At 42.0% G+C, this 14,392-nt stretch overlaps 1 protein-coding gene across 1 annotated transcript in view; it reads right to left on the minus strand.

The window, feature by feature from the left end:
* LOC109920851 (peroxisomal acyl-coenzyme A oxidase 2) overlaps nt 1-13,591 on the minus strand; it is a 38,262-nt gene extending 24,671 nt beyond the window's left edge. The window contains 6 exon segments of the mRNA XM_048606729.1: nt 3,559-3,678; nt 4,537-4,644; nt 5,300-5,326; nt 5,329-5,453; nt 11,891-12,053; nt 13,504-13,591. Coding sequence (XP_048462686.1) covers nt 3,559-3,678; nt 4,537-4,644; nt 5,300-5,326; nt 5,329-5,453; nt 11,891-12,053; nt 13,504-13,591 — 631 coding nt within the window.
* Nucleotides 13,592-14,392: the final 801 nt, after the last annotated feature.

Raw genomic sequence — 14,392 nt, forward strand, 5'->3', positions numbered from 1 at the left:
AGGGGTTCTGAAATAAATAGGGAGAGAGGGGGAGGTGGATAGAAGATGGATAAAGGAGAAGACAGGTGGAGAGGAGACAGACAGGTCAGAGAGGAGGGGATGGAGCCAGTATAGCCTCCGCTTGGTTTCCCCGATGTAGAGGAGGCCACAACGGGAACAACAGATACAGTATACCACATTAGCAGGTGTGGAGGTGTCCAGGAAGGAGAGAGAGGTATCAGAGATGGTCCAGGTGAACTTAAGGTTGGGATGGAAGGTGTTGGTGAAGTGGATGAACTGATCGAGCTCCTCGAGGGAGCACGAGGCGGTGCCGATACAGTCATCAATGTAACGGAGGAAGAGGTGGGGTTTAGGGCCAGTGTGGCTACGGAAGAGGGATTGTTCCACGTAACTGTCTCCGCCTGCTCCTGCCCCACCGAACTTATCTCCACCTATCTCGACTCCATTTTCTCCCCCTTGGTCCAGGAACTCCCTACTTACGTCCATGACACCACCCACTCCCTCCACCTCCTCCAAAACTTCCAATTCCCTGGTCCCCAACACCTCATCTTTACCATGGACGTCCAGTCCCTATACACCTGCATTCCCCATGCAGATGGCCTAAAGGCCCTCCGCTTCTTCCTGTCCCGCAGGCCCGACCAGTCCCCCTCCACTGACACCCTCATCCGCTTAGCCGAACTCATCCTCACTCTCAACAACTTCTCTTTCAATTCCTCCCACTTCCTACAGACAAAGGGGGTGGCCATGGGTACCCGCATGGGCCCAAGCTATGCCTGCCTCTTTGTAGGTTACATGGAACGATCCCTCTTCCGTAGCTACACTGGCCCTAAACCCCACCTCTTCCTCCATTACATCGATGACTGCATTGGCGCCGCCTCGTGCTCCCACAAGGAGCTCGAACAGTTCATCCACTTCACCAACACCTTCCACCCCAACCTTAAGTTCACCTGGACCATCTCTGATACCTCTCTCTCCTTCCTGGACCTCTGTGTTTCCATCTCTGGCAACCACCTCAAAACCGATATCCATTTCAAGCCCACCGACTCCCACAGCTACCTAGAATACACCTCCTCCCACCCACCTTCCTGCAAAAATGCCATCCCCTATTCCCAATTCCTTCGCCTCCGCCGCATCTGCTCCCAGGATGAGGCATTCCACACCCGAACATCTCAGATGTCCTCGATTTTCAAGGACCGCAACATCCCCCCCTCAGTGGTCGAGACCGTGTCTCCTGCATTTCCCGCAACTCATCCCTCACACCCCCTCCCCGCAATAACAACCAAAACAGAATCCCCCTCGTCCTCACGTACCACCCCACCAACCTCTGGATCCAACACATCATCCTCCGACACTTCCGCCATCTGCAATCTGACCCCACTACCAAAGACATTTTTCCCTCCCCACCCTTATCTGCCTTCCGGAGGGACCACTCTCTACGTGACTCCCTTGTCTGCTCCACACTCCCCTCCAGCCCCACCACACCCGGCACTTTACCCTGCAACCGCAAGAAGTGCTACACCTGCCCCTACACCTCCCCCTTCACCCCCATCCCAGGCCCCAAGAAGACTTTCCACATCAAGCAGATGTTCACCTGCACATCTGCTAATGTGGTATACTGTATCCGCTGTTCCCGTTGTGGCCTCCTCTACATCGGGGAAACCAAGTGGAGGCTTGGGGACCGCTTTGCGGAACACCTACGCTCGGTTCGCACTAAACAACTGCACCTCCTAGTCGCGAACCATTTCAACTTCCCCTCCCATTCCTCAGATGACATGTCCATCCTGGGCCTCCTGCAGTGCCACAACGATGCCACCCGAAGGTTGCAGGAACAGCACCTCATATTCCGCTTGGGAACCCTACAGCCCAATGGTATCAATGTGGACTTCACAAGCTTCAAAATCTCCCCTCCCCCCACCGCATCCCAAAACCAGCCCAGCTTGTCCCCGCCTCCCTAACTTGTCCTTCCTCCCACCTATCCCTTCCTCCCACCTCAAGCCCCACCCCCATCTCCTAGCTACTAGCCTCATCCCGCCCCCTTGACCTGTCCTCCTCCCTGGACTGACCTATCCCCTCCCTAATTCCCCACCTACACTCATCTTTACTGGCTCCATCCCCTCCTCTCTGACCTGTCTGTCTCCTCTCCACCTGTCTTCTCCTTTATCCATCTTCTATCCGCCTCCCCCTCTCTCCCTATTTATTTCAGAACCCCCTTCCCCTCCCCCATTTCTGAAGAAGGGTCTAGGCCCGAAACATCAGCTTTCGTGCTCCTCTGATGCTGCTTGGCCTGCTGTGTTCATCCAGCTCTACACCTTGTTATCTCTAGTATAAATTCCTAGTGGAGTAGAACAACGTTGCCTCATTGGAGGCCTCACGTATGTTACCTAGCATGGTGATGAAACGTCTGAACGAAAACATGCCGGTTCGGCGAGCAAGTCAACAATCTCATCCGTAACCCAAGCTACAAATTTTTGCTAAAACTTTAAAGTAAGGTATTAATATGGGAAAGGATAATGTGACCACAACAGAAAGGGACAGAGTATAAATCTAAGAGTCAACTGTCAGATAAGACAAAAATTTATAATGACAGCCCAAGGATAAAACTAAAGTTCAACGTATATAGTATTCAAAACAAAAGAACAGAGTGCAAATAGAATAAGTGAATAAGTATGACACGGTAATCATTACAGAGACATGACTGTTAGGATAACATGGATTGGAACCTGAACCTTGAAGGATACAGGACACAGGACACTTAGTACTGACAGGGAACTAGGAAATGGTTTCCCTTGTTCATGAGAGCATTAGCACAATAGAGAAGGATGATCCAAGTTCAGGAGACCGAGGTCTGAAAAGAATGACCAAAAAATTAATAAGGAGGAAAAATTAGAGTACAAGAGAATGCTAACCAGAAATATAAAAACAGATAGCAAGAGATTCTATAAATATTTCAAGAGGAAGAGTTAGCATAATGAGCACTGGTCCTATAGCAAGTGAAACTGGACAATTAATAATGGAAACCAAGGAAATTCAGAGGAATTGAACAAGAATTTGGCATCAATCTTCAATATAAAAGAGAGAAGCAACATCTCAAAGCAGCAATAAATCAGGAAATTGAATGCACGGAGGAACTCAGAATCAAAATCACCAGAGAATTGGTACTCAGTAACTTATTGGAACTGTGGGCGGGCAAGTGCCTAGGTACAGTTCAACTTCATGCTAGCATCTTAAAAGAAGTGACTAGTAAAATAGTTGATGTATTGGTTATTTTCCAAATCCCTTGATTTGGGGGAAGGAAGATGGTACATTTATTCAAAAAGGAAGACAGAAAGCAGGAGACTACAGGCCAGTTAGCTTAATATCTATTATAGGGAAATTGTTAGAAGCTCTCGTTAAAAAAGTTACAGCAGGACACTTGGGTAAGTTCAAAGTAATCAGTCAGAGTCAACATGGTTGTGTAATTTCATCACATAACTCACCCACTGTCAAAACAAGACAAGGCAGACTTTTTGCTAAAAAGCTTTTCAGAGAGTCAGGAAAATAAAAAAAGCAGAATGTTACCTGGCAAAGCAGAGTGGTCCAGCAGACTGCGAATCTGAACAATGAAAGCATGCATCCCGTGGCACTTCCCCTGGGTGTACAGCTGTGCGAGAACCACAGCATGATTTGCCGACCTACCCACTGACAACAGGAAATAAATTTTATTAAGACTTCTCTACAAAATGTAATAGATTATGTTAATATTTGTCCCCCAACTTGCTGGCCAATTTACAATATCCTGTTTGGTTCACACAAAAGGCATCTTGTGTTAACAGCCTTCCTGTTATTTTTAAGAATGCTGGATTTAAACATTAATTGCCCATGAATTGTGCCATCAAAAATTATGCCTAATTGTTAAAAGTGTAAAATACCTTTTTAACAAGGTGATATTTGACAATGCAAATGTCAAATAATCTCTCTGGCGCAGAAGAAGAACAATTTAATTAATTCAGTCTCACTCCTACATGTATTGAATTGTTGCTGACAGATTTTAGATTTATTTTTCTCAACTTCCCATCTCTTTCTCTCAATCTTTCTGTCTTCTTTCTTCAGCACCTGATTTGAGTCAAATTAACCTTCTTGCTCCATTGTTCCGGTTTCTTTCTCAATCCTCAAATCTTATTTGTTAAATGTGCTGTTGATTCTGTCATTCACTGAAATCCAAGGGGGTTCATTACATCATCTCATCAATGTAAGCTTTCACTTCCAGCAAGAAATAGTGGAACAATTCAATGAAATGAAGTGTTCAGAAAAGATCTAACTAAGGACATGCACCACAATATACTCCATTCCAGCAAGGCCTAGACCATTATATTTCAACAACACGCATTTAGATAGCACATATAACGTTATAGTCATGAATTACTGGAGTACAATGTACACAGGTTTTCTGGAGTTAGAAATCTATTTCCATTCAAAGTAACTGTAGGTTCAAATTCAACAAAAGGCAGAAATGAATAACTTCTAAGTCTAGTTAGTGAAAAATTTTATGAGGCTTACAGTCACCAGGCCACCACTTTATTGATGATGGTTTTGGTGAGTTGAGGATGAAATCCTGGTTGGAAGGATCAAAGGATGCAGTTGTCTCTAGTCCTTGAAGATAGGTGCCTTAAAACGAATAGCAAGTAAACTGATTAAGACCTGAACAGGTTGCAAGTTAGAGATTATAGATGGAAATGAAAGTTGATTTATTTATCGTCAAATAACTACTGTTCTTTCTGGTTATCACTTCTCTTTGGTTCAACTAATGTGTTTGACCCAGGTTTGTTGCATTGTTGACTTCAGTAAAGCATATTATGTTGCTCAGAGGTTCCAATCATACAAATATTTGGAACTGAATGCTATGTTTACCTAACTGAAATTGCATATCTATCCAACTATCTCAATTATGAAAAAATGTCTGCTAAACAGCCAGATATCAGTCACTGGAACAGACTAGCATTAAACTAATCTAATAACTTGATCTCAAATCGACTGTCATTAAATTATTTTCAGAAAGGGGCCATTGTGAATTTAACTGTGCAACTATTCAATCAAGATCAGAATTTATTTGTTGGATTCACAATAGAAACACTTCCCTCTGATTTAGGCCATAGTAAGTTAAGCAGCAATATTCCACTTAGCAGCTGACTTTTGTAAACTCTAGTAGCCTAATTAACTCAGAGTTTGATTATGTAAAATGATAAAGCATAAATCAACTGGTACAATATAATTGTGCTGGAAAACAGCAATCAAATATTAGCTTGTCAAATTATCCACTTACCATGACCTAGTTCGGTTTGAGCGTAGGTCCGATAATTTGATAATCCTTAGCCAAGGGAACCCACTTGGCAATCTGTGCATCTGTTCCCAGTTCTGTGATGGTTGGTATAAACACTCCGTTGTGGATTCCAAGAGCCAAATTTCCTCCCAGGATTCTAAAGCCAGAAAAAAAGCACAGGTCAGAGCCTTGGAATTCTGAGATAAGAATTCATCTCCTCTATTCCCAATGCTCGTCCACAACTACAAGGTCCATCTCAGCATAGAATACTGTCCACTTGCCTGGACAAGTGCAGCTCCAGCAACAATCATGAAGCTGGGCACCATTCAGAACAATAACAAAACAAAAAACCAGCAATGTTAAAGATCTGAAACAAAAACAGAAATTGCTGGTGAAACTCAGCAGGTCTGGCAGCATTTTTGGGAAGAAAGCAGAGTTAATATTTCATCAGTACTGATTATATTAAACCAGTTGATTTATGCTTCATAATTTTACAAAAAAATTGAGTTAACTGGACTTCTAGACTTTCAGAAAATGTCAGCTGCCAACTGGAACTATCATTCAGGACAAAGCGGCCCACTTTATTAGTATCCCATTGAGTACCTTAAACACATTCCCTCCGCTATAAAAACAAAGTGGCAGCAGTGTGTACTAGAAGATACATTGCAATTTATCAAGTTAGCTTCAGTACTTTCCAAATACAAACTCTACCACCCAGGTGGGTCAGGACACCTGATACATGGGAACACCACCATTTGCAAGTTGCCATCTAAGCCACATAAACTTCGAAAACAGAGCTGGAGTAGATTGTTTAGACCGTGAACCAGCTCAACTATTCAATGCAATCATGGCTGATCATCCAGTTCAGAACCCTGTTCCCACTTTTCCTCCATACCCTTTGACAAGAATTATACCCAACTTCTTAAAAGCATCCAAAATTTGACCTCAACCACCTTGTGACAGAGAATTCCACAGGCTTGCCAATCTGAAAAAAGAAATTTCTCCTTATCTCAGTCCTAAATAGCCTACCTGTATCCTTATACTGTGACTCTTGGTTAGATTCCCTGGTCATCAGGAATATCACTCCTGGAATTACCCTGTCTAGCCTTGTCAGTATTTTATATTCTATGATATACTCCCTCATTCTTCTAAACTCCAGTGAATATAATCCTAACTGATCCAGTCACTCTTCATATGTCAGCTCTGGAATTAGTGTGGTAAACCTTTGCTGCATTCCCTCCACAGCCAGAACATCCTTCCTTGGATATGACGTGGAGGTCCTGGTGGTGGACTCAGGTGGATAAAGTCAGAAGTCACACAACATCAGGTTATAGTCCAACAGGTTTATTTGAAATCACAAGCTTTTAAAGCGCAGGTGAAGTCACTTCACCTGACAAAGGAGCAGCACGCCGAAAGCCTGTGGTTTCAAATAAACCTGTTGAACTTATAACCTGATGTCGTGTGACTTCTGACTTCCTTGGAGAAGGAGGGCAATACTGCTCACAATACCCCAAGTGTGGACTCACCAAGGACCTGTACAAGTGCGCAAGACATCCCTGTTCATGCACTTGAATCCGCTTGCTATGAAGGCCAACATACTATTTGCCTTCTTCACCACCTGTTGCACCTACAGGCTTACTTTCAGTGACTGGTGTAAAAGACACCCAGGTCCTGTTGCATCCCACCATTCTCATATCACCGTTCAGATAATAATCTGCCTTCCTGTTTTTACTACCGAAGTGGATAACCTCACATTTATTAACATTATACTTCATCTGCCATGTATTTGTCCACTTACTCGTCTTGTCCAAATCACATTGAAGAATCTTTGCATCCTTCTCACAGTTCACCTTCCGACTCAGCAAACTTGGAGATAAGACATTTTGTTCCCTCATCTAAATCATTAATTTATATTGTGAATACCTAGAGTCCATGCACAGATCGCTTTGGCACCCCACTAGTCACTGGCTACCACTCAGAAAAAGACCTGTTTATTCTTAATCTGTTTTCTGTCTGCCAACCAGTTCTCTGTTCATGTTATTACACTACCCACCATCCCATGTGGTTTAATTTTACATGCTAACCTCTTATGTGAGAACTCATCGAAAACACATCATTAGCTCCCACTTATCAACTTTACTTGTTATATCCTTGAAAAATTCCAGTAGATTTGTCAAGCAAGATTTCCTTTTCAGAAATCCATATTGACCGTTTAATCTGGTCAACAACATCCTGAGTTGGAACTATATCACTGTTCCTTTACTGTCACTATCAAAATTCTGGAAATCCCTTCATTTCAGCACTGAGTGTATCTATACCATATGGACTACAGTAGTTCAAGGTGGCAGCTCACCAAAGGCAATTAAGGGTTGGCAAGAAATACTGGCCTAGCTGGTGACATCCACAACCCTTGAAACAGAAAATCACTGGTTTTGATTACTTTTCTCAACAGAAATACATCACACTGAGCAATCTCATATCACTATTTATTAGAATATCGTACATTCTGATGTTACCAATTATCATTGGCTTGAGGTATACTGTGTAATCAGTTCCTTGACTTTTTAATTGAACATCAGTTATATTCTTATAATTTCCTTCCCTTTGATTTCCAGACATGCTTTACTTTGATTGAAAGGCTTTTTTTCCCCCCACCTTTATTCTTTCATAGGATGTGTGGGGTCAGCCCATCCCCAAATGCCTTTGACTGGAACAGTTACCAGACCCTATGAAAAGGCAGTTAAAAATCAACTAGTGGGTTTGGAGTCACATTTAGGCCAGATCAGGTGAGGATGGCTTACCTAAGCGATTAAAGAACCTGGTCATTTTGAAACCACAGCTGAAATTTGAGCATTTTGCAAATAGTGACCACAATGCAACTGAGTTTAGCATCACGTTTATGCCAAAAGGAAAAGAGTGGACCACAAACTAACACAAGTGAGAGAAAAATGGGAGACTAGTGTGGATGACAAAGGAAATACTGAAGGACTCAAGGATAAAAATGCTTTCCTCAAGTAAAATGCCAAGCACAAATCACATAACAGGGATGAGCATAAGAATAATTCACAGAAACTAACAAACAGATCTGCAAAATAATAAGTGACAAAGGATTCTTTTTAAAAAGAAAGAGAAACGCAGCAGGTCTGGCAGGATCAATGGAGAGAAAGCAGAGGCTAACATTGTGAGTCCAGTGACCTTTCTTCAGAATTAGCAAAATAGAGGAGTCACTAAACTCAAAATGTTAACTATTTACTCTCTACATATGCTGCCAGACCTGCTGATTTTCTCCAGCAATTTCTGTTTTTATTTGTTTCAGATCTCTTGCATTCACAGTTTTTTTGTTTTATTTCAAGGATTCTCCTTGTTCTACTTCAAGGATCCTTGCCCTAAAGGCAGATCTTTGATGACTGCGAAACTATGGCTATGTGCTGTGGTCTTTAAAAAAATATATAGTTAGGGCAAGGAAGCAGACCTCAACTCTGCCTCAATCTGAATGAGGATCAAACCCCATGCTGTTGGCATTAATCTAATTCATGCGATTTCAATTTGAAAATTCAGCCATCTAGGGCCCAATGTAAGGATTCCTGGAAACATAAAATACGAAAAGTACGAAAGGCTATTCTATGTTATATTTGGTTAGAAAATACCAGGGAAATCTCATACCTCCTGAAGGATTCAAAGTGTGACATTTTGTGATATGAAGGAATGGCAAGTATTCTAAATTAATTACTTTTTTAAAATGAAACCTAGTTGACAAAGACTTAAAATGCAAATTGCGAACTCCAGTATTTCAAGTAAGTGGCACATTAATGTAGACCAAATATCCAGGTTCTTATCTACTCATCCAGCTGCATTCTGTGAACCTTAAAAGCCTTTACAGATATTTTTCTACTCAACATGTTCACAGATACTCTGGAACAGGTGGAACTTGAACTCGGGCCCTTGGCTCAGAGACAAGGATACTACCACGGAGTTACAACAGCCCTCAAAGCTCTTTGTCCTTTTCTTCCCAACAGTCAACCTGTTCAGAGATGTTATTACACAGCTCTGGAGCAGGTGGGACTTGAACCTGGGCCTCTTGGTTCAGGGGTAGGGATACTACCACTGCACCACAAGAAGACTCTTTCAAAGCTCTTTGTGAATGGTGCTGGTAATTAAAAGGAGGCTTGTGGACTTGAGAATGTAGAAATGAGAGAAATTTGTTTGGAGAGCTCTTGCAGTGCAATGGTAGTGTCCCTAATTCTGGACCACCTGCTCCTAGGTGGGTCATAACATCTCTGAACCGGGTGATTAGAAAATATCATGATAGGGATTTGCTACCTTTGGTTTGTAGAAATGTTGGTAAAATGAGGAGAGAAGGTTGAGTCAGTTTCAGCTATATCCAAAAAGACATCTTTATAGCAGCTCAGAATGTAAAACAATGTGAACAAGGAGTAATTAGGTAATGCTACCATGTTGGATATACTACACAAAAGATTTTCTGAAATCAAGAAAACAGGACATATAAATCAAGCATACTCTAATAGGAATTTGGATGCACTTCATAAGACTAAGCTAAAGTAACAAAAGAAATAATTTTGCAGCCAAGCTTGTAGGTATTTTATTTGAGATAACACCTTGCATAATTATATTTTGCTTGTGAATATTGTGTCTTACCATCTTCAACTCACAGAACAAGAAGTAACTAAATACTTATAGGAAATATTAATTGATCTGAGTGAGTGGGCTAGAGTTCACACTGAAACTATACGCACACAAAGGCTCAAACTAATTGTCACATGCTTTTAATGACACTGCACTTGACCTGCGAAAAATGCCTCAGAACAGTCAGGATTTCATCTTATATGCAAGACTAGTTAATTAACAGCTACGTTAACCAGGATTTTCAACGTTAAAAGAACTGTGCATGCACAGGTTCCCAGAATTAGTCAGTGAAACCAAAGTGGGAATATTATGGGGGCTGACCAAATAATTGGCAAAAAAAAAAATCTAAGAACCACAATTCCACACCTGCTTTCTTGCCCAGGTGAAGGCTTTTACTCCCAGGATCTGTATGGAGAGCATGATTTTGCTATTTTGGAGAGAATTTCTGCTATTTTGGAAGTCACTTCTATTACTTAGGAGCTTTGCACATCTGAACAACACTTTTATGGGTCCAGGATAGGTGCTGCTAATGTTTATCTAGATGTCAGATGAGGAGGACAAATGAGCAGCAGTGGTTGAAGTACTTTTTCCTCACTGACTCACCACTCCATAGGAACGAGGAATGAACACAGCAGTGCAATTTGTTCAAGATGATATCCCTAGTACAGCAAATGGAGTCTGGTATCCTGGAAGCTGGTCCTCTGAGAACTGGCATATCACTTCAGACATGTGCAGCCTGCTGAAACTCAACCAGGTGACCATGCTTTACTTAAGACAACTAAAGTAACCATCAACCTCAACTTCTTCATCTCAGGATCTGCAGCAGACTTTTGCAGAACTTTAGCATGTTGCCTGGTAGTCTCAAATGAGACCAGTCAGAATGAGCCGACGTTCAACTTTATGACTCTGGCTGACTTCTCAGAGGCCCAGGGATAGATCCAAAGCACATGTGACAACCAAGGCACTTCCAGATCACCATGGAATCGTCTTAAGCTGCAAGAGTTTCCACTCTATCAGTGTGCAGACCACATGCAACCACTGAACAGACCATGTGTATGCAAGTCTCCAAAAGAGCTGCTAGGATGCTTTAGTCCTGAACCAGACTAGCCTTCCTGAACACTTCAGGCTCACGTAATTGAAACATTTTGGCCAATGGCCATGGGACAACTGCTCATTAAGTCAGATGACCATTCCCCCTTGCCCACCTCCATTTGAAGGTTAGTTTTCATTCCTTTCAAGACAACAGTTTTGTTTTGGAAAACACTGCACTCATAATAGGATAGTACAGCACCTGATCACTCGTTCACACTAGTAGAAGTCTAGTTACTACTGTAATACAGTTAGATGGGGTCTCACACTACACAGCAAATACCAAAGGGGCATTGGACTTCAAATGTTAATTCTCTTTTTCTCTCTGCAGACCGGCTGAGTTTCTCCAGTACTTTGTTTTTATTTCAGATTTCCAGCATCTGCAGTTTTTTTTTGTTTGTAATTTACCAAATATAGAATACTGAGTTAACACAGGTTTAGGGGTGGGAGGGGTGCTGAATTTTTTGTTTAATTCATTCACAGGATGTGGGCATCGCTGGCTAGGCCCATATTTATTGCCCAGAGTGCAGTTAAGAGTGGTATGGGCCTGGAGTCACAGAACAGATAAGGATGGCAATTCCTTCCCTAAAGGACATTAGTGAATCCATATGGGTGTTACCAACAATCGGCAATGGATTCATGGTCATCACCACCAGGTCTGTTTTTGACTTTAGTTAAAATGCTGTGGAGAAATGTTTGACTGGAACATTTCCACAAAAGGAAATAAAGACTTGAGTTCAGACCACTCATGTACTTCCTAGGTGCATCACTGAAACAAGACTGATAGTATTGTGTTTGAGGCAAGGGGAGGGAGTGGGAGCTCTTACATACAAATATAGCATTTTTTATTACAAAATATACCTGAAAGCAAACTGCATCTCAGCTCCAGATTCGGTCCATCCCAGATCCTTCATTTTCTGCCTCAGGTGCACAGCTCTTTTCACAGCTAACTCATACTGCTCAGTCTGTGTCAAGAAATACTGATTTTCTTGACTAAATACAGCATCACCATTAATGACATGTTCTAATAAAAGAAAGAAAGGAAGTGTGAAACGAAATATTCAATATTACTTAGAGTTACAGTTGTACAGCATGGGAACAGGCCCTTCAGTGCCGATAGATATCCTAAATCAATCTAGTCCTATTTGTAGCATTTGGCTCATATCCCTCTAAATCCTTCCTATTCACATACCCATCCAGATGCTTTTTAAATGTTTCATTTGTAACAGCCTCCACCACTTCCTCTGGCAGCTCATTCCATACACGCACCACCCCCGTGTGAAGAAGTTGCCCCTTAGGTCCCTTTTAAATCTTTCCCCTCTCACCTTAAAACCTATGCCTGCTAGTTTTGGACTCCGCCACTCTGGGGAAAATACCTTGGCTATTCACCCTATCCATGCCCCTCATGATTTTATAAACTTCTATAAGGTCACCCCTCAGCCTCTGACACTGCAGGGAAAACAGCCCCAGTCTATTCAGCCTCTCCCTATAGCTCAAACAATTCAACCCCGGCAACATCCTTGTAAATCTTTTCTGAACTCTTTCAAGTTTCACAACAGCCTTCCTAAAGCAGGAGAGCAGAATTGAATGCAATCTTCCAAAAATGGCCTAACCAATGTCTTGTACAGCTGCAACATGAGGCAAGCATACCAAACGCCTTCTTCACTATCCTGTCTACCTACGATTAAATTGATTAATTCATCACCAGTTTTGAATTGATATAAAGAGGAGGGTATAAAATGTGAAACATGTTTCGTTCTGTTTATTGAACTCTCTCCTCTGCTCCCGACTTGTTTCTCACCTCTGCCTTTCCCTGAGGTGTTTAGTATGTGCCTCAAGAATTGAACCCACATTTTTCTGAATGACATTACATTAAAAAAAAACAAGATTTTTACTCATCCATAATAACATTTCATATTTAAATATTCAAAAAGACCACTGTTGTATAATATTGTTTCCAACCAACAGATGAAACATTCTAGTTAAACTTGTATCTTGCAGCTTTCACCTCTCAAAGTAATCAAATGAAAAAATATAGTTCAGCCTGAGTATTAAGGTCATTTTGCCAATTGCAGGGATGCATTCTGTACAGAATACAAGAAAAATCAAATCAAAAGATGCCCCCAAAATTAACTGTAAGATTATGCTATGACTGCAAAGTATACTTTCACCAGAGGGTAAAGTGTGCTTTGGGAATCAGAATAAACAGAAGAATATGACAATTACTAAAACCTAAAAACCAAGTGTCCTATCAGGTTACTTTTGTAATGTCAGAATTATCAAAATCACTAGAAAAGCTTGACATTACAGGTTGTCCGACAATACAACAGACTAAAGAGATTGGATTATTAGCTCAAGTGTTGGGATGCGAGATGAATTCAAGATCCTGACGTGACACAGAGTGCAGTAGGCTCCCGTGTTAGAGGACTAAAGATGATGTTCTACAGGAGGAGCCTCCCTACATCTTATCTTACCCCATGCAGTCATCATGGCTTTCTGATGTTTTTTCTCCGCATGTACCAGTTTCATCATAATTGGACATACTCCATTCATCAGAACCATTTTGTGTGCTACCACACTTTACATTTAAACCTCTGTGCGGAAAAAGTCCTTATTGCATTTAATTGTGTCTACTTATTTTTATGACCCTAAGTCTTGGAGAACCCTCACAACAGAATCTTCTTCACCTGCCATAAAACTCTTTTAAAACGATAAATTAATGTTAGATTACCCTCCTTTCCAGTAAAGGGTTTCAGCTTATCAGTCTATTCCAATGTTCAGTCTATCCTGGTGTGTACATCCTCAGAGTTCTGGCATCAATCCTGCAAAGTATCCTTTTATCACACATTGTAAACAGTATCTCAAGTAAAATTTAATCAACTCTTCTTTAAAGAAGAGGTAAAATACAGAGGATGTTGAAAATCTGAAACTTTCACATGAAGAAAAGTCCCACCACACTCCAAACATTTATGTGATTGGGTCATTTTAGTCTAATCAGGATCAGAAATGGAGGTGGGGAAGGATGGATATTCTGAAGAGCAGAAACCACACTAAGGTTGCCACTCTAAAACTTCTTCAGGTTAGGACATCAGAGTGGGTACCTCAGGACTCCTCCACGCCCCACCCCCAGTTACAGCAGGCATTGCTGCCTTCCCTCCCCCATTTTGCAGCACACACTGTCCCACCACACATCCTGGGTTCCAGTGGGCACCGTCACCATGCCCCTTCCAGCAGGCACTGCCAGCTCCTCCATTCTCCCCGCCCCGCTGTTTGCGGTAGACACTGTCAGCTCCCCAAGCCCAACACCCCACCCCTGCTCCATCAGGCACTCCCCCCACCCCCCCCGCCATCCTAGCGGGCACC

This window comes from Rhincodon typus, chromosome 16, assembly GCF_021869965.1.
Source record: "Rhincodon typus isolate 14 chromosome 16, sRhiTyp1.1, whole genome shotgun sequence".
Lineage (NCBI taxonomy): Eukaryota > Metazoa > Chordata > Chondrichthyes > Orectolobiformes > Rhincodontidae > Rhincodon > Rhincodon typus.